Source organism: Odontesthes bonariensis, chromosome 10 (genome assembly GCF_027942865.1).
Source record: "Odontesthes bonariensis isolate fOdoBon6 chromosome 10, fOdoBon6.hap1, whole genome shotgun sequence".
Taxonomy (NCBI): domain Eukaryota; kingdom Metazoa; phylum Chordata; class Actinopteri; order Atheriniformes; family Atherinopsidae; genus Odontesthes; species Odontesthes bonariensis.
In genome coordinates, this window is record NC_134515.1 from 9839117 (window position 1) to 9863998 (window position 24882).

Below are 24882 nucleotides of genomic sequence, written 5' to 3' on the forward strand. Positions count from 1 at the left end.
GTGACATTTCTTTACTCATTCTACATCAGTATCTATCTAATCTTCAGCAAACATTCTGTTTTGGAGAAAATTACAGTTTTAGTGGAATCTTTTTATGGGTTTTATATTAAGTTTTCTTTAAGTTAAGACACATGACTGTATGTAAAACAAAGATAGGCTAAATTATTTAAGTATTTATTTGTTCAAAAAGGCAAGCTATCTTTCGAATTTCTCGTGGATTTGATTAAGATTCAGTTTAATGGTCAGTTCACCCCCAGACAGATCAACTTACCCCTAACATGGCGCAAAGTGAGCCACGGGAACACTCTTTTATAATATAAAGGAAAATATGACAAACGATAAACAAAACGTAAAAAATGTTAAAAAAAATGGACTAAATTAATAATGCAAACAGCAGCATTTGAAAATTGGACTTTATAAGTAGAAAAAACAGAGGTTAATCTAGTTAGAGGCTTCCATTATATCTCTGCCATATTTGTTCTCTTATTTTCAGTAGAAAAAGGCTCATCTTTGTAATCTTTGTTTTAATGTACTAAAGGCTTTAACATGGTTGGGAAAAACGACATGTCCCTACTGTGCACCTGCAATAAGAGCTAAAAATCACCATTATTTATTGACATGTTTAGTTTGATGTGACTTCTTCTGTAAAAATGTCTGGATGTGTTGTGTTAACTGAGTTTCTGCCAGGACTCCCCTAAACAAACTCATTTTTATCTCTATGGGGTTTTTCCTGCTTAAATAAACTGATTAAAAAGAGAGTAAGAAACTTCTCCTTATTTATGACAACCCCCCTGCTAAATGAGAGGTCATATTAACTTTAGCTACTCTTGTATTGTTATAGCTGCAAATGTAAAATGTCACAAGAAGGAATAATTAAAGGATAAGACCGGTTTTTTGACATTGGGCCCTTGATTTCACATTATAACATGATGTTCTACTCACCCCTGCTTGTTGTTGGTCATTTGGAGCTGTTCCGAAGATATTCGCGAGGCGTCTGGCTGCTCTCTTGAGATATTCGGCCATGAAACGGTTTCCTATGGGCAAGTTTATACAGACACAAACTATGCTGTTTATAATTTATTAATTACTCTACACTAGCACTGATAACGTGGAGGTGCGTCGCTTACTTAAAAAAATCCGGGTTACTAATTTTGAATTTTAGCCGAATGAATAAATAGGCAGCAGGTCTGTGGGCTGTCTGTGGCAGTAGCACCACGAGGACGTCAGTAACACCCACTTTACGACAAAAAAAAATAAAAATTACAGTAACCCGGATTTTTTTAAGTAAGCGATGCACCTCCACGTTATCAGTGCTAATGTACAGTAAATAATAAATTATAAACAGCATAGTTTGTGCCTGTATAAGCTTGCCCATAGGAAACCGTTTCATGGCCGAAAATCTCAAGAGAGCAGCCAGACGCCTCGCGAATATCTTCGGAACAGCTCCAAATGACCAACAACAAGCAGGGGTGAGTAGAACATCATGTTATAATGTGAAATCAAGGGCCCAATGTCAAAAAAAACCGGTCTTATCCTTTAACATAGTCAACATGTCTCCTGCAGAGACCCCCAAACTGAGAGGAAATTAAAAATAAGAACTTTGTGGTTACTTTGAGTGCATTTTTCTCTGTATTTTTCCAGTCATTCTGTGTCTCATTGTAGCTGATTTATATCTTTTGTGTCTTTGCAATCTCAAACTACATAAAAGGTTGGAGTTTATCACAGCTGCCACTGGGTGACAGGTGGAGTACATCCTGGATGGGTTGCTGGTCCATTCCTGGGCTAATATACAGTCAAGAATTCAATTCAAAGTCAAAACAACCAACATGAAATGCAAAATGACCACAAAACAAACAAAACATCTCAAATAAAAACATAGAGAAACTGTTATAGAAAGTGTAATGAGATCATATGCTAAAGTAAATTACTGATAAGATAAAGAAATTTTCCTTTAAGTGAAGTTTCCTAAATACTTTAAACACTCTCATTACAGGCTTTTTTCCCCAGGTGATTAGGTAACTTTACAGTGTTGTTTCAGGATTTATAATAAGGAATTTCAGGTGTGACTTTTAATGGCTCCTAGACAGTTCCAGGGGTCAGAGGTTACCCTTTATCTGAGTGCAGGTCAGTGAGGGCTCACAGAGCAGAGGAACCACTTATCCAATTAAATTATTAATTACAGACTAATTCAAGCTGACAGCAGTTAGTTTTCCAGGCCAATCAGAGCACAGGTGCTGAGTTTAAAGATAGACTGAGGCCAGAAGATCAGCTGCGAGTGGCTGAGTCACGTGGGAACTTCATTAAGGTGCACATACCTGACGCAAGACCCCTAATCCCTCTTTAAGGCGGTGTTCGATGGTCAGCGTGGCGTTTCTTCACCTTTTAGCTCGGCACTAGAGTCCCTACTAGGGCCGAAGCGCTCATGTCCCCACAGCCCCCTGGTTGCAGAAAGTAGGCCATCCTCCACTGACCGGCATTCTGCGTGCGTAACGTCTGACGTCAGCGCGTCAGATGGTCGAATGTTTACATCCAGCAGTGGTGTGTTGACTGGATCTCCCCAACAACAAAAGGCTGAACACAAGGAGAGCCGCAGAACCGGAGGAAACTAGTCGGCGTTTGCAGCAGGTATAAGGCGGGATGTGGAGGCGCAGCGGCGGCCGGTGGATGTTTCTACACCCGCAGCAGCGAGCGGGTTTCTGTCGATGTTTCTCCTCCAGCGAGGCGAGAAAAGCGGCTGCCTCCGTTTGAGCTGACCTTGCAGCTACATGGCAGCCCGTTGGAGGTGTTAAATGTTGCTTTTGTTGCTTATGCTGAGGCACTTTTAGTTGGTTAGAGCTTTGGGTTTTTTGGTGTTTCCTCGACATCGGATCACCAGGGTGGCGCAAACATCCGCCGTGGTGGCGTGCAGGCTGCGCCGAATTAAACCTGCCAGAGCGGAGCTGCAGGTCCGCATCGAACCTTTGAGCCCATATAAAAACACGTTTGGAAAAAAAACAGATTGGCCTTGGTTGCTTTTACACTGAATCAGCTGATGTATTACGAGGCTGAAATGTTGGTGTTTTGCAGGAAGCGTGTGCTGCACTCTTCTACTAAAACGATCCGGACCGAATTACAGTGCCCCCTGTTGGTCAGTGTTGCTTTCTCTGAACCCCTCCTCTAAAAATGAGTTGATGCATCGACGCTGTTTGTTCTTTGATTGATCTGGAACCTGCTAACTTCTTTTCAGCTCAGCTCAAAATGGCATCAAAGGCTGGAGCTGTAGGAGTACTTAAATCCACAGGTGCTTTGTTCTTTTATGGCCTCATGAATGGTGACCTGCAGCCTGTGATCTCTGTCCCTCAGTGTTGTTCTTCACACGCCGCCGGAGCTCGACCAGAAGCTTAATTTCATCCTCTTTTGGTTGTCAGGGTCATTTGTGCATTCTTAATAAGAATCTGATGTCTTGTGCCATCAAATCCGACGAGGGATTTCTCAAAAGTTACCAAAAAAAAGGTTATTTCAGTGTTTTTGATTAATTCAAATCTCATTTACATCATTCAGAAATACCTTTCTTGAAATTGTATGTTCCTCCCATGAGCAAGGGCTTTATATTTGGTACTAACAAACAAAAGACTGCAACACAAATAATAGATCGGTTAGTAAAAGGGCATGGAAAACGAGGCACACTGCAACAAAAAAGACTTAAATGGTTAAAGAACAAACCAAAACTAAAAGTAATTGTCGGCGTTGAATGCATAACAGCCAAAGCAAGACTCAAAACAACCTAAATTCAATAAAAAAAATAACTAAAAGGAGTCACTAAACAGCTGAGATGATACAAAACGGCTAAAATGGGATACAAAATTACCACTGATAGGCACAAAATGCATAAAAATAAGATGTTCAACAGCCCAAATGAAACTTCAAATGACCATCAAGACACAAAAAGCTTTGTAGATGAGATGCAAAAAAACAAAGTGAAGTCAAAATGACTAAAATGAGACACAAAATGTCCTAAATGAAAGGTAAAATGACCACAAGGAGACAGAAATTACCCAAAATAAGATGCAAAACAACCAGAAGGAAACAAAAAGACACCAAACAGCTGATATCATTCAAAACAACCAAAATAAAACATAAATAGGCCACAAAGAGAGACGAAGCACACAAAAAGAGAAGGAAAACAAAATTGGATGAGAGAGACAGAATGGCTTAAATGAAAGGCAAAATCACCACAGAAAATATCCCAAATGAGATCTAAAGAAACATCCAAATTAAGACGAACCAAAGTGGCCCAGTGAGACACAATAAAAGATCCAGCACGGCCAGTTAGAGGTCTGTTGGATGGGTGGGGGCCTCTGGTTTCAGTTCAGCAGCTCTGGCATAAATTCCTCTCTTAAAAAGCGTTTCCAGAATTTCTGTTGACTTTGTGTTTATTATGGAGGTTGCTGTAGTTGCTCCATTTAAAATGTCACTGTTCTTTTGCGTCCTCTACACCTCCATTAGTCACATCCTGCATGTTTTGTGCCTCCAGTCAGGATGGGCGGAGCTGTTAGTGCCGGTGAGGACAACGACGATTTGATCGACAACCTGAAGGAAGCGTACTACATCCGCTCAGACCTGGTGGAGCGAGCTTTTCGAGCCATCGACAGGGCCGACTATTACCTGGATGAATACCGGGACAACGCCTACAAGGTGAGCTACATTAGGTCTGTGGAGTCGGCCAGCCGGGGTCCTGAGAAATTCACACTGTATCCTCTTTGTTGTTGATAGGACTTAGCGTGGCGGCATGGAAACATCCACCTGTCTGCTCCATGCATCTACTCTGAGGTGATGGAGGCTTTGGATCTCCACCCTGGGCTCTCCTTCCTCAACCTCGGCAGTGGGACCGGATACCTCAGCACCATGGTTGGACTCATACTCGGTATGTGCACACAGCTTTGTGCAAACCTATTAGTGAGGTGTGTTATGATCGTTGGATGCTGATTTATGTCTTTAATGTCTGTTTGGAGGATAATCGCTTAAGTTTTGGTGGGAAACCAGGAAGTATGATGCTGCGGTGCATTTAGTCATCATTGAAGCAGGTGCAGGTTTACATTTAATCAGCTCAGCACCATTAAAGGCACATTTTGTGACTCCAGAATTAAGAAATGTATCACTACAAGGGGGCAGAGTTTTACCAGATGAGGTGCATGTTTCCTTTCCAATTCAAGATGCATTAGTTTAGTTTTAAGTCTGGATTGTTTCATTCTCTTTTGTTTTTCAAAAAGAGGGGGAAAACTCTTCTTCATCAGCTCAGTAGTGGCTGAAAAACTAACAGTAAGATGAGTAAACTTAGTTGGATTTTTACAGGTGATAACATGGGATTAGCTGTGATACTTCAGCCCTTTTCACTTGTTGGTTCTGCCTTATCGCTGCAGAAAAGACGTCCTCGTTGACCCTCCGCTGCTCCTTTTTTTTTAGTTATTTACACATTGGCTCAAAAAGACGGGAGCTGAGAAAAGCTGTAGCTACACAACATTAACAACACAAGCTTTTTTACGTTTTCCAGAAGAAAAGCTGCAGGTTGTGCATCAGTTTTCAGTCTCGAGTGAAGAAAAGCAACACCATTATATTTCTGTCATTTTGTATCTGTGCTGCTGAATGCTGTTTCTTTGTGGGAGGGGGTGGTGTAGGCAGCACTATTCTCCATGCTCTCTCCTTCTCCTACTTCTTCTTCTTTTGTGGCTCTATGAGAGACGAGACACCGTGGTGACTCCCGTTCCATCCGGTGGTACAAATCCAGTTTATACCTAAAATATCTGAGTAGAATATCTCAGCTGCACAGTACAACAGCTGTTGCTTTTTCTTATTCTGGTTATTTCTCCGGACAAATTTATTTCCTGCTTTAAATGTTTTTTCTACAAAGAAAGTTTAAAAATGTGTGGTAATATGAGGTATTCACACTTCCTGTTTACATTCTCCCACAGCACATAGACGGCCATCTCTGGATTCCTCTGATACTGATCTAACATCTAAATTCATGCTATTTTTTGTGTCCTCTTGATGGTGGCTATCTTTCTGTGATCTCTGTCCCTCCGTGTTGTTCTTTGCACGCCGCCAGAGGTTTAATTTTGGGCTTATTAATACATTTCTTTTTAATCAGAATCTCCTGTTTTGTGCCAATCAAATATGACAAAAATCGGCACGTTTCAGGTTAGTTTGTGGCGATAGGGCAAATGAAAATGTGTTTTGGAGTAATTACAATTGAAATTGTATGTTTTCACCCATGAGCAAGAGCTTTATCATCAGTACAAACAAACATAAAGCTCCAACACAGAGCATAGAATGGTTTGTAAATGGGCCTATCATGCAGTTACAGTTTAAAATGTTTTCCAAGGTGCCCAACAGTAAAACTAATGTCCAGCATCAGCAGGAGAAAACAGGGGAAAACTCTGGTTTGAAACATTTTACTCCCTTTTTTCAAGGACCATTTGGAGTGAATCATGGGATCGAGTTGCACGCAGATGTGATCGAGTACGCCTACCAGAAGTTGGACTCCTTCATCAAAACCAGCGACAGCTTCGATAAGTAGGTCCCCGGACACCTCGCTGACTTTTTTAACCTTTATTTGGCTGCGTCACTTATTGTTAGCGGGCCCTGCCTCTCTGTTCAGATTTGAGTTCTGTGAGCCGTCCTTCGTGGTGGGTAACTGCCTGGAGGTCCCTCCAGAGAGCCGTCACTATGACAGGGTGTACTGTGGGGCCGGGGTGCAGAAAGAGCACGAGGATTACATGAAAAACCTGCTGAAGTTGGGGGGCATCCTGGTGATGCCTCTTGAGGAAAAGGTTGGTGCTCTGCCTGAGTATCTCACCGAGTCTTAAAGGGATGGTTCGCCTCTTTTGACATGAAGCTGTATGACATCCCATATTAGCCATATCATTTATGAACCTTATCTTACCCCCTGCTGCGTCCTGTGAGCCGAGTTCCAGCCTCATTTTGGCGTTGACGAAGGTAGTCCGGCTAGTTGGCTGGGGTTTAAAAAATAAAGCGTCTTGCTTCTCAAAAAAAATAAAGCGTCTTGCTTCTCAAAACAATATGCGTTCAAAAGAGTAAAAGTCAGACCTCACAATCGCTTGGCGCTATTTTCTCTTCCTTCAAAACACTGCGTGCAGCCACCTGCCAATAGCCGTACCTGTTATGGTGCTTAATGCTCGGTCTACACAGCACGCAGTGATACGAAGGGAGAGAAAATAGCGCCAAGCGATTGTGAGGTCTGAATTTTTCCTGAAGAACGATTTTGTGATGCAAATGTATTACTCTTTTGGACACATATTGTTTTGAGAAGCAAAACGCTTTATTTTTGTGGCCCCAGCCAACTAGCCAGACTACCTTCATCAACACCAAAACGAGGCTGGAACTCGGCTCACAGGACGCAGCAGGGGGTAAGAAAATGTTCATAAATGATATTGCTAATATGGGATGTCATACAGCTTCATGTCAAAAGAGGCGAACTATCCCTTTAAGTCTTCATGACGCTTTATGCTCCTGGAAAATATTTACACCTCTTGAAAGTGGGGGGACTTTGTTGAAGTTTGTTGTTTGACTCTGTTGTATTTTCTGCAGTTGACGAAGATCACTCGTACTGGATTGAACAGTTGGGAAACTAAAAAGATCATCTCTGTGTCCTTTGCCCCTCTGGTGCTGCCTAAGCACAGCACGAACGGCAAACCCAAAACAGCCCCACTGCGTGAGTCTCTGTTACTTCCTCCAACACGGCTGTCTTCCTACCATTCGTGCCTCTGGTTGTAACACCTGTGGTTTTGTCCTTCTGAATTCTGCAGCCAAATACGAGGTGCGGACGTTACAGGAGCTGGCCCGTATCTGCATCCGCCACACCCTCAGGGTGACCACCGATGGAGGCGACGGCCACTCGCGCGGTCGAGGCTCCTCCTTCAGCGTGGGCAGGGGGCTGGCGGTGGCGGGGCTCCATAAGTACGGCCCTCGCTTCAAACGCCGGCGAGTTCACCGGCGCCACTGCAACGCCCTCGTGTTGGCCACCCGCCAAGTGGTGGCCAGCAGCGGGATCGGCCCCGCGGCCCTGGACAGCAACAACAACCAGGAGGGACGGATGGAGGACGAGGAGGCGGCGGGGGAGAGGGAGGGCAGGCGGCAGATGAGAGGGAGCAGGAGGGCGGGGAGAGGAGCCGGAGGAGGGCTGGTGGAGGAAGAGGAGCCGGTGGAGGAGGAGGATGAAGAGGAAGAGCACGAGGAGGAAGAGGAGGAGAAGGAAACTGGCGAGCTGCTCCGGCCCCAGCCGGCCGTGAACGTGCTGAGGGAGAGGATCCTGGGCCTGCCGCTGCCCGAGCCTCTGAAGATGTACCTGCTGTACTACAGAGAGAAGTGAGAGCCAGCTGGAGCCACAGCCGGTCCCGAGTCCAAACCCGGAGCTGAGATCCTGCAGGGGCCGACGCCTCCGTTACAAACCCACCAAACACCTGAACAAGACAGGTCAGCGTACGTCACTGACCCCCAGCTCACCTCATCCTCATCCACCCTCTTCTCCCTCTTTTTGCTCTGCTCTTTACCCAAATCCTGACGCTGTAAAGAGTCCGTTCTGTTTTCCCAGTGGAGGAGGGTGGGAGTGTTTCCGTCAGCTCTTGCAAACTCTGCCTCATTTGAGATGCAAAAAAAGAAGAAAAAAAATCACAAATCGGTACGTAATACAGATTATTTACATAACTAATATAGCAGAAGGGTCCATTGTTGCCGCTTACTGCTGCTGACAGAAGTTGTTTGGTCCTCCTTGACATCACAACAGAGATCAAACACTATAGCAACAAGTGAGGAGCAATCCGCTGATTACATTTTGAGTGTGATGATCGTCCTCGTGAGTTGGCGTGCTTTTTTCTTTCCCCCATGTAAAAAGTACAGGGTGTTTGGTTTTTACAAAGAATGATGCAAAGCCCAACTTTGGGTGTAAAGATCTTGAAGCTTGTGACTAAGATGGTGTGATTGTGTGTGACTTAAAAACAGGAGCTCTGCCTGCGGCACAAAAGATAACATCAAGTTTAAATAAGGAGCATTAGGAAAGAAAAATAAGGAATTCTTTCAAATTTTGAGAATAAAGTTAGACTGTTTGACTCGAGTGCGTAGTTGAATGTCATGAATAAAGTCGACATTTTGAACATAAAGTTGAAATACTTAGACTAAAGTTACGATTTAAAGCTGAAACACTGAGAATAAACTCTGCAGCTCAGGGTTAAAGTCCTGTATCAAAACGCCTCGTGTTGATTTACTGGTGACGTTTTACTTCAGAATAGGTTTTGGTGACGTTTTCAGAAAAGATTCTGAAAGTTGGAACTTTGGAGCATTTTGGCCGGACTGACACGTTTGCATCCATTTTAAAAGTCTGTTTTTATTTGTTCCTGTTGTCGTGACAACAAGCTCCGTGTGGTGGGTTAACATTAGTACTTTAAAGAGAGCCGGAAACTGGGAAAAAAAAACTGAAAATACGTGGCCTCGGTCCCTTTCAGCTGCACAGATAAATCGGTGTCTATGGTTACACCTGAATGCATCACAACATACAGTAATCCTGGAGGTGTGCCTTTGGCACACACAAAAAAAGGTATTGAGAGTTTATTCTCAACATTTCAGCTTTATCCTTGAAATTTAAAAAAAAAGAAAAGTTTGTCGCTTTCTTATCCTATTTTTAGTTGTCCTTTTGTAGGTTTATTTCAATCCGGCAGATTTCCTGTTAATGTGGTTGATGGGGTTTTGGCTTTTTCCACCACCGTCAAAAGAGATTCTTGAGAAACGAGGAGTTGCACAGATGTATTTTGACCAATAGTGACACAGTAATTAATGGGGAAATACACCATAACCCTTTATATCAAGAGCTATTCCAAGACCAAGTGTTAGTTGTCATTTCAAAACATTTTCAGGAAACTTGATTTGATGGATGGTTGATTATTTCTTTTTCCATTTTTCTATGCATATGTTTCATTGTGTTGGTCCAATTAGTCTCCTTGGAGATTCAACCGACTTAAAATCCTTACATGCTTATTCAAAAGGAATTCTCGTGTTTCTCTCTATGACCATAAAAAAATGCATACTGATATTTCTTTTTACAAAAATAAACCAGCATGATAAAAAAAAAGACAGTTTTCTCTCACTGTGCTCTCATGGTTTTTGTTTTTCCTGTAACGAGTTTTCTTTGAACCGTTTGAGACTTGAAGTGGTGTGCATATACGAAGCTGTTGTGTGTCGTGATTTATGAAAAACTATAAAGATACTTTACAGAATAAAAGAAGTATCTTTTAACATTTTTTTTTCTGTTGTGGATTGTAGTTTGACGGGCATTATTTCTTTGAATCTTTCGCTTTTTTATTTTTCCCTGCAAACTTTCTTCATCTGTGCCAAACTTAAATGGTGTGAGCCAATTTATTGAGAGGAAAGGGCAAATCAACAGCAAGTCAGTCCTATTAAAAACAACAAAACAAATGCATTGGTTTATTATTTCTGTAACTACTACTCCCACTGGGTTTTCAAACACAAGCCTCAGATGTGTCCCATGAAAGAAGAATGTGTTTAACCAAACCAAACTATTCAGCAATTAGAGGTATTTGGATAAATTATGGTTGTGATCATAGCATTTGGACTATGTGCAGTTTCTATTGTTAAGGTAACCAACTTTGAAATAAAAAAAACAGACGGGTCACATCCCAGTCTGAATTATTTCTGCAGCTGCTGCATCTACCTTTCAGGACTGTATGTAGACCATTCCTTTATTCCTCATGGGTGCCATTCACATTTGGCTTTTGTGCATTTGTGCTTCTCTGCTGAATGTATTTGATCATGGTGTTTCTTCTTCTTTCTTTTCTTTTTTTTAAATATTTGATGAGATGACTTGCTTGTTTTTAAAATTGAGCTGTATTATTAACTGCTGACAATAAAGTTCATTATAAAGAAGAAAGTCCAGATTCCAGTGATGTGATGGGCTAAATCCAGGATAAGCATGACCAAACCAAAGTCTAAATAAGTAGAAAATAAGACATTATTAGTTTAAATATACTTTACAGAAAATACTATACAAATGGAAAACTATTTAGGTTGTTTTTTCCTTTAGAACACAAGACGATCCGTAAAAATCTTGTATTGAATTTCCAATATTTCATTAATACAATCTTAAAAATCAGTCCAGCTTTGCTGCTTGTACTATTTTATTTTTTTCTAATTTGGGACGTAAAATAAAAGGTTGTTTGTAAAATGGGAAGCAGGGGGAAACTTTTGGTCTGGCTTTGGTCAAACATTGAAAACGGGGAAACTGTTGGTGTAGCTTTGGTCAAACATTGGAAGCAGGGGGAAACTTTTGGTCGAGCTTTGGTCAAACATTGGAAGCAGGGAAACTTTTGGTCTAGCTTTGGTCAAACATTGAAAACGGGGAAACTTTTGGTCTAGCTTTGGTCAAACATTGAAAACGGGGAAACTTTTGGTCTAGCTTTGGTCAAACATTGAAAACAGGGAAACTGTTGGTGTAGCTTTGGTCAAATATTGGAAGCAGGGGGAAACTTTTGGTCGAGCTTTGGTCAAACATTGAAAACGGGGAAACTTTTGGTCGAGCTTTGGTCAAACATTGAAAACAGGGCAACTTTTGGTCTAGAATTGGTCAAACATTGGAAGCAGGGGGAAACTTTTGGTCGAGCTTTGGTCAAACATTGAAAACAGGGAAACTTTTGGTCTAGCTTTGGTCAAACATTGGAAGCAGGGGGAAACTGTTGGTGTAGCTTTGGTCAAACGTTGAAAACGGGGAAACTGTTGGTCTAGCTTTGGTCAAACATTGGAAGCAGGGAAACTTTTGGTCGAGCTTTGGTCAAACATTGGAAGCAGGGGGAAACTTTTGGTCTAGCTTTGGTCAAACATTGGAAGCAGGGAAACTTTTGGTCGAGCTTTGGTCAAACATTGGAAGCAGGGAAACTTTTGGTCGAGCTTTGGTCAAACATTGGAAGCAGGGAAACTTTTGGTCTAGCTTTGGTCAAACATTGGAAGCAGGGGGAAACTTTTGGTCTGGCTTTGGTCAAACATTGGAAGCAGGGAAACTTTTGGTCTAGCTTTGGTCAAACATTGGAAGCAGGGAAACTTTTGGTCGAGCTTTGGTCAAACATTGGAAGCAGGGAAACTTTTGGTCTAGCTTTGGTCAAACATTGGAAGCAGGGGGAAACTTTTGGTCTGGCTTTGGTCAAACATTGAAAACGGGGAAACTTTTGGTCTAGCTTTGGTCAAACATTGGAAGCAGGGGGAAACTTTTGGTCTAGCTTTGGTCAAACATTGGAAGCTGGGGGAAACTTTTGGTCGAGCTTTGGTCAAACATTGGAAGCAGGAGGAAACTTTTGGTCTGGCTTTGGTCAAACATTGAAAACGGGGAAACTTTTGGTCTGGCTTTGGTCAAACATTGAAAACGGGGAAACTTTTGGTCTGGCTTTGGTCAAACATTGAAAACGGGGAAACTTTTGGTCTGGCTTTGGTCAAACATTGAAAACGGGGAAACTTTTGGTCTGGCTTTGGTCAAACATTGAAAACGGGGAAACTTTTGGTCGAGCTTTGGTCAAACATTGGAAGCAGGAGGAAACTTTTGGTCGAGCTTTGGTCAAACTTTGGAAGCAGGGGGAAACTTTTGGTCTAGCTTTGGTCAAACATTGGAAGCAGGAGGAAACTTTTGGTCTAGCTTTGGTCAAACATTGAAAACGGGGAAACTTTTGGTCTGGCTTTGGTCAAACATTGAAAACGGGGAAACTTTTGGTCGAGCTTTGGTCAAACATTGGAAGCAGGAGGAAACTTTTGGTCGAGCTTTGGTCAAACTTTGGAAGCAGGGGGAAACTTTTGGTCTAGCTTTGGTCAAACATTGGAAGCAGGAGGAAACTTTTGGTCTAGCTTTGGTCAAACATTGAAAACGGGGAAACTTTTGGTCGAGCTTTGGCCAAACATTGGAAGCAGGAGGAAACTTTAGGTTGAGCTTTGGCCAAACATTGGAAGCAGGGGGAAATGTGTTGTTCTAAATGATAAAACATTACATCGTCTTTCCAATGAATTGTCTTTAATAATAAAAACAAACTAAACAAGTAAAAGACACAGCCAGTCACAGACAGAAGTGCACCAGCAGAATCATCATTTGGCTAGAAAACAATACCAGCACATAAAAGTTGGTCACAAAAGTATTCAGGTTTGGATCCAGTGATGAAGCTAGGCGATATAGATGTATAAGTGTTCAGTTAAATAAAGACATTTCACATTGTGCTCACCAAATTCCCATTACTGATGAATATTCTCATAACCAAACGTTTTAGTCAAATGTGCTAAAATCATGCGGCAGGTATACAGCAATGCAATGTTAGCTAAAACAATCAGCTGTTATTCTAAAGATTATGTTTGTGTTTAGTAATTTAAATGATGGCTAACACGTATATGATCAATAACTACACTTCGACTTGACCCATGCTTTCATCTTCCCTATGGAGAACCTATTAAGTGTAAAAAGCCATGCTGAATACAAAAGAATAAACATACTGCATGTATGATGCCAAAAATAAAATTTTAACATTAAATTACAGAGCTCTAAAAAATAAAACTATCTTAAAGAAAAAAAGAATATAAACATTATATCTACATCTTTATATAAAAATGAAAGATTGTAATAAGTTATTTTTTTTTAAATGTGGAAACCTATTTGTGTTTTTATTTTTATTTTTTTACATCTGCAAAACTGACTTCGGATTGCCTTTCAACACGTCTTTATTTAACGTTAAATATCTAAATATGTAAGCAGGCTTGGGTCAAACAGCAAGAGAGATCCCATAAGTCGGATGGTTGATGGCTTTTTAACAAAAACAAGAAACAGTACAGTTCACAAGTATGTGAGAGGATCTTCTTTTTGTCACTTGACCCAGGCTTGTTGAAATGTCACAGTGGGTCGGAAAACCCATGCACAGTAGCAGCGAGTGAACGTTACACCCCTCACAGTTGCAGAGTGTGGGGAACTGAGAGCAGCAGAGAGGCAGGCTGAACCACGGAGGTTAAAACTGCATATTATCCACCACCACCTGGAGGCGTACGCATGAAGACCTCGAGATCTTCTCAAGTCCAGAGTGTTTTGACTGAGTTTTGTGCTCCCAGGATGGTTTAAGTTCTGGTGAGCAAATTAGCTCATTCCAAGGAGCAATCAGGCCAACACGAAGGTAACATGAGGTATGAGAGAGACATATTAGAAGGGGAAATGCATCGCCCTTCGTTTACCAGAAAACCGAGGGGCGGTTGAATGCTGCGTCCACAGTCTGCCTCTCCTTTTAAAGGGTGCACCCACGTCCTCATGATATTATAGGGGAATAAATAACGACACTTGTCAAGAGGGGCATGTGTGAACACTTCAAATGAAGGCGCAGAGATTGAGGACGCAGATTTTAAGGCACCTTGGAACCCTGATGTATCTGAGGCACATTCCAGGACAGGAACGTTTGAAGTGACCAAGATCTCAGGCTGGTAAATCTGGAGGCTAACTGCGATGTCACGCAGTCTACAATGCGTCCCACAGTGGGTGTTTGTAAGGATGTGCCGAGCTCTCTCCCGTCGTTCCCCACCTCCATCTCATGTGCCCCAGGAAGAACGGCATCTGCCGATTACAGCAACTCGTTACCGAGGCCGAGCCCGTAGTGTGTTCCACTCTCTGGCCCTTACATGTACAATCATACAGAGATACAGGAATATTTCACCATTTTGAGGACATTTGCTTCCATGTCACCCTAAAAAAAATTTTTTTTTTTAAAAAGTTTGCTAAATAAGAAACCAGAGCTTACCCAAATCAGAAGCATCCCTCAATGTGTACATACAGAAACACACATCTGGACGTTTGTGGAGTTGCATCTCGGCTGATTATCACTTGGTTGAGAAACTCTGGCTTCATATTTAACATGCAGTGAAAAGACAAAACCTTCTGCAACAAAGGAAGCAAATGTATTTCCCCACTGTGCTGAAAAAAAATCCCTTCACAAAGAAAACAACACAGAATTAAAGCTCCAATCCGACATAACCAGAACTCCAACCCTGGGAAAAAAAAAAAAAAAACAGCGCAGTTTAACAAACTGAAAAGTTGATGTGAAGAACCACAAAAATGCAGCTCACTGACACACACAGCCTCCTGGTGAGTCCATGTCTCTTCACATCGATGCGTACAGTCAGTAGAGTTCACACACACTGTGCAGATATGTAGAAGTGCATTGAGGATACTGCAGTCTGTATATTAAGAACATTGTGATGGTTAAGACATTACTGGCATACAGCCAAACGCAGGGAAAGTGTACTCGCAGCGTGGCGTGATGTGAGGCTCCGCGCTGGCGTGGAGTTACGATGAGGGGGGCAACATTTTAACAGTAGTGTGGTTACAGTTTAAACCTACAAAGCAGCATTATCTTAAAAGGTTTTTTCTTAAGAATCCTTATCCTCTCACAGCTGAGTCCTAAAGTGAAAAGGTGCACAGGAGAGGTTGGTGGTAGTGGTAGAGCTGTCACTTGGGCACCAGACCACGGGACTGTGGGTAAAGAGGGGACCCTGGACTGGAGGGGCTGAACGGAGAGGTCGGGGTGCTCGATTTCTTGCCCGTTCTTGGTCGACTGAGAGACAGAGAGCAGTGGAAGAGGTTAAACAGACCCATCAGGAAGCCTCGGCGCAGGGCGTGAAACATCTGGCTGAGAGCTGCAGGGGACACTCTTACCCAGACTTTGGTTTCTTGAGGCTGCTGCTGGCGCTGGCAGGCGGCGTTGGTCCCAAGCTGCTGTGAAAGCCCGAGGCGTCGACCTGGATCTCATCCTCATCCCGAAGAGCGTCCTCCAGAGCTGCCGCCACCTTTGGGGCGATAACCGGCTCCTGGTACTCTTTAGTGGTCCGTGCTGGCAGGTCCATGTCCAGCATCAGGATGTTTTCAGCCTGAGGGAACAAAAACAGACACATTCGTACTAAACATTTTAAATCATGTTCACTTATATGTAGTTTTTCCTTCTTTTCAAGAGTATTTACAGAGCTGAAAGCGGCTGAAAACATTTTCATTATGTGTCTACTATTGAAATTTTAAATCCCATTTAATGTGTCACCTGCTGATGTAAACTGGTACCTGCCTCGTCTTTTCTTTAGTAAGGGATAAAATGCAGGAATAATACAGGTCTTGTTAGAAATCAACGGGCATGGCAGCCCACCAAGTCTGTAGGTCGTTCTGCTGCTTTCAAAAAATACGACTGGTCACATGATGCCGGCTTCGTTGCCCTGTGATAGTTTCTTACAGATCAACCAGACAAGTTTAGGCCCAAAATACATCTGTGATATGTTCAGAGAATATAAACCCAGCAGAGCTCTTAGATCCAAGGACTCAGGTCAGCTGGTCCAGTCCAGAGTCCAGACTAAACACGGAGAAGCAGCATTTAGCTGTTATGCTGCAAACAAGTGGAACAAATTGCCAGTGGAGATTAAACTTTCACTAAATGTGGACATTTTTAAATCCAGGTTAAAAACATTTATTTTCTCATGTGTCTATGCATGAAATCTGCACAATATCTTTGAACTTATCTTTTTCTCTTCTTTTATGTATTTTTAATGCTTCTTAGACTCCCTGCTGCAATGCTTTTATTTGATGTGAAGCACTTTGAATTGTTTTGTACATGAAATGTGCTATACAAATAAATTTGACTCGACTTGATTTGAAGTACAACTGCCAGGTTGATCATTTCTGGCCATGCGACTTGTTGCCTGGAAAGCAGCAGACGTTATTATGCCTAAGCCTTTCTGAAAGATTCTGACCGTTTCAACAGTCAAACCTGTTGCTAATATGCTCTAAATGTGGCTAATCTGAATACAATCCATCCTTCTGGTCCCCCAGTTTGCTGCATGCTCCGTCCTTATTGACAACAACTGAAAAACCTAATGTCAAACACTCATTAAACTAATGGGTGTCACACCTTTGTACTGTGTGTGTCAGTCACAACGTAGCAACAGTTTGTTGATCCCTCCGCTCTGCGTTTCTGTGGGAGTTTATTTATAGAAAATGCCTGTTGTTTGATAATCTGTTGGATTGACAGATTTGTGGACAATAAATACAGACATTTGCATATAAAAGCTGAGCATGGACTATATGTATGTAGGAATCATTATTATGAATTATTATTTGTTTTCAGGTCAGCAGGAGGATGGACTTTAGCTTGGTGTCACAATTAAACAGAATACTATTTTCCACCTGCAACATAATATACTGAATTTCCTCGAGTTGATCTAATCAATTCTTTGTGCTAATAAATCTGTCCCGCTGCGTCTCCTGTGCTGATTGTGGACACGGACCCTTCATTGTGGCGTTTATACTGTACATACAAAGACGTTTTTCCCTGAAAAAGGAGAAGAAGCTTACTTTGTATCTCATGTCAGGCCTCATCATCAGGGCCATGCGAGCATGGTGGCTGAGGGGCCTCCTGTAGCCGACCGCCGACAGAGGCTTGGACATCATCTGATGGTCACTAAAGGAGACGCACACAGAGGGAAACTATAAGTTACACAGCATCGTGCTGAAAGCTTCTCTTTCAGAGCATCACACAGTGAGCTTTTAGTGAAGGCATGAACCCAACACCAGGCCGTGGAGGTTTGTATCGAGGTTTTGGCTTCAGAATTTTTACCGCTTCTTCTTCTTCTGCTTCCAGCCAACATCCGATTGGCTTATTGTGGTCAGTGAGCGTGTCAACACCAGTTCAACACAGAGGACCTGAGGTTAAAGGTCAGATCAGCGGTGACCGCAGCCTCCCCCAGGCAAGAAAAGTGGCGGCAACGGTGTTCGAGACACAAAATGTTCGGAGGACTGAAACTGCCACAATCCAAAATAAATCCGAAAATATATAAATGAGAAATAAATTGATTTATATGATGATAAATGCTATTAAATGTAAATGTACTTTATTTATACAGCCCTTTACAGACGATCCTTACAGTGTACCAAAGTGCTTTACAGCAGGTAATAAATAAAGAGAAGAATAAGTAAAAACAAATAAAAACAATAAAAGAACAGCGAAAGCAATAAAATACAACAAAATCGAATAAGATAAAAGTGTCATCATACTACTGGGTATTAAAAGCAATCCTAAATAAGTAGGTTTTTAGCCTAGATGTGAAGAGGCCCAGGTCAGAAATAAGACGCAGCTGGACGGGGGGCTTATTCCAGAGCCTGGGGGCAGCTTTGGGAAAAGGCTCGCTCACCCCAGGGTTTGTATTCTGACCTGGGCACTTCCAGCAGAAACTGATCTGTTGACCTCAGAGCTCTACCAGGACTGTTAAAAGCTCAGATAAATATGATGGGGCGAGGCCGTTAAGAGCTTTAAAAACAAACATTGAAAGTTTAAAATCAGTTCTATAAAGGACAGGAAGTCAATGGAGGGAGTTAGGAACAGGAGTGATGTTAGTGTGCACATCACACTAACAGACGTGACAGATACTAAAACTATCTTTATTTCACATCTGAAATAAAAAGCTGAGCTTTTCCCAAATGGTTTTAATGTTGTGGCTGATCACACTTTCCTTGTAAAGGACACTAAATGTTTTACAGAAACATACGCAGGTTTGTGGATGTTTAGGCCTCATTAACCTGAAGAAGAGTGCTTCAAAAGGTCAGAATACTCTGTAACTTACTCTTCTATACGCGTGATGGGCTTCAATTTCCAGCATTCTTCTTCATCGTCGAAGAAGGCCCTGTTGACTATTTTGTTCTTCTCCTCCAGAGGAATGAAGTTTTCAATGATCAGATGCCTGAAAGACAAACACAAGCAGTGAGAGGCAAGCGGCAAAGAGAGGCAAGAGGCAAAACAACAGCAGAGGAGACAGAAGACGCACAAAAACACTGAAAACGTGGATCGGGTTGGACTCTGTCAGCAGGAAACAGCTCTTTCATAACAGTATCAGGCTGATAGAGAGGCTCCATACTTGAGTTTGAGGTCCCTGGTGAGCTCGTTCTGGGTCTGTTCGTACTCCTGCCGCTCCTTAATGTGTTCCCCCTGGATGTCCTGGATTTCTGCCTTCACAGCCTGCAGCTTTGAAAACAGCTGGAGACCAGAGAGGAAACCACGGTTACCGTGACAAAAAGGACTTTCAGAGTATGTCCTCATTAGAACTTGGCGTAGACACCTGACTGTCAGGAGTAATAATGGTTCACTAAAGCAAAAAGGCCAATAATGGATCCTTACCCGACTTAAAATAGAGCCTGACCTACTTAGTTGGAAGACATTTGATCACCTGACGTAAAGCTTTGAGCACTGCAAGTCAGACTTTTTGTGTTCTCTAGGAAGCCTCAGCCACCTCATCATTTGATTAAAAAAAAACAATAATAATAATAAAGATGGCCTCTTTATTGCGGCTCTCACTTTAAGTTAAATGCACCGACATTAAAGCCTTTCACAGCTCGTGTGAAAATTAAAAAACTCTTAGTAATTCTGTATTTTTCCTCTGCCTTTGAAAGCATCTCAACAGTGTTCAACTTTAATTATTTACAAGAAACAAGCATTTGCCCAATTCAACCAAGGGAGTAACTTTGATTTTGACATTGGTGGGGACATAAAAGTGCAGGGTTTTTTTTTTTTTTTGCATTACCAATCATACGTTAATGGCATGCAGATGCTATATGTTAACGAGCCATCCTAATTTTTAGGGAGTTGGTCTTTAAATCACAGGGTTGCAAGCTCAAATCCCACGATTAGGCTACCTCTGTTTACACCTGGAGTGACCTTGAGCAAAACAACTAACCCAACAATTCTCCAGAGACTGTAACCAATAATGTGTTCTTATAAGTCGCTTTGGATAAAAAAAAAAGCCTTTTTAAGACCTCTAAGAATAAAAATTAAGACCATTACCACGGCAAAAATATATATAAAACTACACTCTAGGCTGTTCGGTGTTGAAAAAAAGTCCAGTGTGAAATGTGTGCTTCAGTGATACTGAATCAGTGTGTCAACATGATCGCATAAGATTTGAACGCACAAGGGAACACCACACACTACAGGACAATCGGCGGCCAGCAATCGGATAAACCAATGAAGTGAATCATTCCTGTGAAAGAATGAAAACAAGTGAATGAAACCTGCACTCACCCATTATGAAGTTAACTCTGCCAGCCCCGCCATACTCTTGCCCCTGCTCAGCCAACTCCTTGACGTCGGGTATGGTTGCTAACGTTACGGCGGCTAGCATTAGCAACTAGGCTGCTAGGCTTGCTAAATCGGTAAGCATTAGGCTACAGAAGAAAGCTAGTCTTTTTAGCTACGTTATATTATCATCTTTCTTATCGGCTATAAGTTAACCTTTGTTTACGGCCACTGGCCCTAACCTGACGCGCTAGCTGTCAAATCACCGGAAGTTTTCACCGGAAGTACTGGCGCACACACAAAACGTCAGCGGTCGCTATTGTGCACAGTGGACCACATCAGTCCAGCTCTGAGGTCTTTACACTGGCTGCCTGTCCATCAGAGGATAGACTTTAAAGTTCTGATGCTGCTCTATAAAGCTCTGAATGGTCTAGGACCAGAATGCATCAGTGAGCTCCTGACCCAGTATGAACCTTCCAGACCCCTCAGCTCATCTGGATCCGGTCTTCTATCAGTTCCCAGAGTCAGAACCAGACATGGAGAAGCTGCGTTCAGCTTCTATGCTCCACACGTCTGGAACAAACTCCCAGAAAGCCTCAGATCAGCTGAAACACTCAGTGTGTTTAAGTCCAGGCTGAAGACGCACGTATTTTCAGCTGCGTTCGAATAAAGCTCCAAATCTGAAGCTTGAGTTTCAAAACTTAATCACATTTTTACTCCTGATTTGATCTATTGTTCTCATTTCTTTAAATTGTGCTTTTTATTTCTACTGTTTTAATGTATCTGTAAAGCATTTTGAACCCCTTGTTATTGAATTGTGCTTTAAAATAAACTTACCTTGTTTCATTGTGACATCATGGTATAAATTCAGTCCACTACCTTCTCCCAGTTAACTTCCTACCTTCTTCAGCTTCTTGGTTTTGATGTCGACCTCCTGCTGCAGAGAGCTGTAGGTCTCCTTCAGCTCCAGAGTCTCCTCGTCACGGCTCTCCATCTGCTGCTGCATCTCTCGCTCTCGGCGTTTCTGGAGACAACGCACAAACACGCATCAACCGCGGCCTTCCAACCGCCGACAGGTGACGTTCCGGCATTCACGTGGACGTTACTTTGACATGACGTAACCCAACCTCCCATCTACAACAGATCCTTTTAACTTCTCTCAGTAGGACAGCATGTCCCGTCACATGGCAGAGACGTCGATCTGGTGTATAAACTGCCCAGAATCTGTCACATGCCCCCCCACGGCAGTCAGCAAAGACCCGCCCTGCTCTGTTCCCGACATGTTAGCTTCCCCACTGAAGCTGCTCGTGGACCGTGCACTGAGCAGTGTAACAGGAGTCAAATGAGGGTGTTCATGCGAGAAACGATAAAGCATCCACCGCTCCACTTAGCCAATAAGTAGAAACTCATTTTAGATTTCTGGTTGTGTTACTAAGTTCACAGATAAACCGTTTAAACTTGTCCTGTCGATTCATCTAATAACATTAAATCTAAGAATGCATTTATGTCCCCAGTAAAACACAATAAACATACCAGTGATATATTTATATATATTACAGAAGTGAAAATCAGACTGCAGGAGCCGAGATGCACGAGGAGTTTAGCTCTCCTTTCATTAACGTCGGCAGTTCGCACGTCCGGTTTACCTGCTCGGCGATTTCCTGCCTCTTCAGGTCCAGCATTCTCTGCTGCTCATTAGTGTGATCCACTATGTTCTTCCCACCGACCAGGAGCTTACTCTCCATTGCCTGAATGAAAGAAAATAACAGCACCGACTTTAGAAAACAAAACTGCACTTTTAAGGAGATGTATTACGTTTTAAAATCTGTTTTCATTCTTTCTGATGGCTGGAAGTCTGCACACCTTCACTTTAGCTGAAAGCATCTCGCCGGCCTCCTTCTCTCTCCTCAAGTCTTCCATTTTCTTCTCCTTTTCCCTGAGCAGACGAGTTTTCTCCTCGGCCACCAGACTGTGATCCTCCATGATGGCCTTTCTCTCCTTCTCCAGCTTCTCCTGCTGCTGTCTCCAGTAGTCCCCTTTGTCGTCTCCTTCCTCTTCATCGTCCTCAGTCTCTCCCTCTTCCAGATCCTCGCCATCGCTCCCTTCCCCAGTTCTCTTCTTTTGCCTCCTCTTTTTCTTCTTCCCTACACGCTTTTCCAGCTGATCCTTCAGCCTCGCAATCTCCTCCTGAAACTCTCTGAGCAGGGCGTCTTTGGGGTCCTCGTTGATGCGCGGTTTATTCTTGATGTTCTTAGCCCTGTTGGCGTAGCGCAGCGTTGTCAGGGTCTCCTCCACGTTGTAGGAGGCCGGGCCGATGTTAGCGACCATCACGGTGCGGGCGTTTCCCCCCAGGGAGTCCTGCAGCAGACGGGTTAGTTTGGAATCTCGGTAGGGGATGTGGCTGCTCCTGCCATCCACCAGAGCCGAGATGACATTCCCCAGGGCAGAAAGCGACAGATTGATCTTCGTGGCTTCTTTCAGCCTCTCCCCCTGAGCACCGGTCTTGGTCTGTCTTTCACTGCCAGCTAAGTCCACCAGGTTCAGCTTACCGACTCTTATGTGGTTCTCTCCGTCCACTCCCAACTCGCTGCACTCCACGGTGATGACGAAGATGGCGTGAGAACGCGAGCTGTGCTCGTTCATGTTGGTGGAACCCACCGAACGATTCTGGTTGCCCACGTTCATGACGTGCTCGATCTCCCGCACGCTCTTGGTGACAAACGATGAAAGATCTTTCACGTACACGCCCGTGTCGGGCCTCTCCCTGAGCTCCAGGCGACGCGCCTGGTCCTTGGAGAGCAAGTCTCTGATCTCCTCTTGGTAAATTTCCAGGTACGACGCTCTCACCAGGTACTGCTGATTTTGGGACCGTGAAATGTGTGTGAATACGTGCTCAAACGAGTTGGGGATCACCCCTCTCCTCTCCGGATCGTTTCGCACGCCTTCCATAGTGTACGTCTTCCCCGTGCCCGTCTGCCCGTAGGCAAAAATCGTCCCGTTGAACCCAAGAAGAACAGAATCAACCAGGGGCCTGAAGGTTTCATCATACAGATCTATCTGCTTGGAGTTCCAGTCGTACACTGAATCGAAAGTGAAGACTTTGGGGTGTTCATTGGCTGAACTTTCCCGAGGGTTCCTGACAAGAATTTGGCCCAATTTGACATCGACGGAGACCATCTTCTGAAAGCCAGCAGCCCGCTCCTTCTCGTTCATCGGGCGGCTGCGGACCACCACCTTGACCGACTCGCAGCTCTTGCTCTTGGACATGGTGGATAGCAGCTACCAGCCCTCACTGCTTGGCTCCCTCGTGTCCTCTTCCTCCCAGAGCAGCTTCAGAACAGTTCACTACAGGAAATGCCCACATCTGAACCAGCTGGAGCAGACACAATCAGTGATTAATATCAGTGACACACAACCAAGCTGGAAAACTCAATTGTTTGAGATCAATGTGGACAAAAGATTATTTAAAAACCAGGCTGACTGATATCATGTAAATCACGGGGATTACAGCCTAGGGGGTAAAATTCTGCAATCCAGACGATAAACGTTTCTTATTTATGCCCCCATAGTGTTGAGTACAGTTCAATGGCAACACCCTAAATTAGCTAACTGAATTTAGCCCCTAACTACCCTAATGCTAATCAGAGCTGGAATGACAGGTCGTTAAGTCACAACCGTTGGGAACCGTTTGTCAGCTCCCGTCAATCATTCTAAACAACGATTCATCAAAGCAGCGGCTCAGCTAACGTTAGCTTAGCATAAATACAGCCGTTAACGAGACCAAAACACTGGCCTAGCAACGACAAACACATTGGTAACCTTAGCTACAAATCTGATAGCATTACCTGGCTAGCATTCTTAAAGAGGCTATACGTGAATTAGTCATATCACCCCGCGGAAAAAAACACAGTAAATGACTGACTAAACTCAAGACTTTCCAGACAACGACAGCTTTACGTCGGACACCCGAATAACGTCGTTTAAGATTTACCAGCGGTGAACGTTAGCTAATCCAAAACTCCCATTACGTCCAAGAGAGCCGTCGATGGCAAAATCCCTGTCAAACCCAAAGAAACCAGCCGCCGACTGCGCGTCTCTTCGTGTACTTACGGTACGGGTGCTGGAAGCGTCCAAACTTTGACTTATTAACCTTCTGGCTTTGCTCAAAATCACTTTCCACTCAGTCGGTTAGAGCCAAAATGCTAATTTTACAACAAAACGTTTTGAGCTAACATCAGTATAAAATAACCCCTCAAATGCACGATGAAGTTGTTGAGAAACAACCTCAAAAATCACTATTTTTTTATATATATACATATATATATATATATATATATATATACATATATATATATTCCCACTGCTAATGTTTTTTTCTAGTATTATTAATAGAACTAATTATTATGCATCGTTAGTTATGTGATTTATAAAGGGAGAAAAGTATAAAATCACTGTTTTTCTAACCAAATAATACAAGCCGACTTATTTTTTAACCATCATTGCAGCTGAATTACTATATATTAATAATGATCAGTATCAGTTATTTTAATGCATCATTACTTTTTTTGTGCAGCGATAGAAAAAAATAAAAACTCCCACTTGGCGCGTTAATGGCCAAAAACAGCCATTATTGTTTGTTTTTACAAGAGGCTACAAAAATACCACATATTAAATAGTGTGTGTGTGTGTATGTTATTAATTTGCTCCATTGGAGTGCAGTAAACCATCATAAGCCCTGGTGACGTCCTAATCTGGTAGAAAACATGAAAAACTATCA

At 42.9% G+C, this 24882-nt stretch overlaps 2 protein-coding genes across 3 annotated transcripts; one reads left to right on the forward strand and one right to left on the reverse strand.

The window, feature by feature from the left end:
* Nucleotides 1-2512: 2512 nt before the first annotated feature.
* On the forward strand, nucleotides 2513-8721 carry pcmtd2b (protein-L-isoaspartate (D-aspartate) O-methyltransferase domain containing 2b). Its single transcript, XM_075476192.1, has 7 exons — nucleotides 2513-2625; nucleotides 4514-4674; nucleotides 4753-4903; nucleotides 6447-6549; nucleotides 6635-6806; nucleotides 7585-7708; nucleotides 7803-8721. Exons 2-7 carry the CDS (start codon nucleotides 4519-4521, stop codon nucleotides 8363-8365), a joined length of 1269 nt encoding a protein of 422 aa, XP_075332307.1. The 5' UTR covers nucleotides 2513-2625; nucleotides 4514-4518; the 3' UTR covers nucleotides 8366-8721.
* A 4313-nt stretch (nucleotides 8722-13034) lies between these two features.
* Nucleotides 13035-24187, reverse strand: kif3b (kinesin family member 3B). 2 transcript variants are annotated; one of them, XM_075476193.1, is made up of 9 exons: nucleotides 24097-24187; nucleotides 21969-23478; nucleotides 21752-21853; nucleotides 21007-21129; nucleotides 18952-19070; nucleotides 18661-18777; nucleotides 17396-17501; nucleotides 15719-15930; nucleotides 13035-15617 (listed from the first exon to the last, which is right to left on the reverse strand). In XM_075476193.1, exons 2-9 carry the CDS (start codon nucleotides 23370-23372, stop codon nucleotides 15512-15514), a joined length of 2289 nt encoding a protein of 762 aa, XP_075332308.1. In that variant the 5' UTR covers nucleotides 23373-23478; nucleotides 24097-24187; the 3' UTR covers nucleotides 13035-15511. The 2 variants fall into 2 exon arrangements, with proteins under 2 accessions (XP_075332308.1, XP_075332309.1); XM_075476194.1 differs by lacking the exon at nucleotides 24097-24187 and adding an exon at nucleotides 23951-24076.
* Nucleotides 24188-24882: the final 695 nt, after the last annotated feature.

Excerpts from the sequence above, each read along its gene's own strand:
- pcmtd2b (XM_075476192.1), top strand. The coding sequence starts at position 4,519 with ATGGGCGGAGCTGTTAGTGCCGGTGAGGACAACGACGATTTGATCGAC. Across the intron at positions 6,807-7,584 it reads TGATGCCTCTTGAGGAAAAG|TTGACGAAGATCACTCGTAC; the intron begins GTTGGTGCTCTG and ends TATTTTCTGCAG. Across the intron at positions 7,709-7,802 it reads ACCCAAAACAGCCCCACTGC|CCAAATACGAGGTGCGGACG; the intron begins GTGAGTCTCTGT and ends TGAATTCTGCAG.
- kif3b (XM_075476193.1), bottom strand. The coding sequence starts at position 23,372 with ATGTCCAAGAGCAAGAGCTGCGAGTCGGTCAAGGTGGTGGTCCGCAGC. Across the intron at positions 21,130-21,751 it reads GGCAGGAAATCGCCGAGCAG|AAACGCCGAGAGCGAGAGAT; the intron begins GTAAACCGGACG and ends CGTTGTCTCCAG. Across the intron at positions 18,778-18,951 it reads ACCAGGGACCTCAAACTCAA|GCATCTGATCATTGAAAACT; the intron begins GTATGGAGCCTC and ends TTTGTCTTTCAG.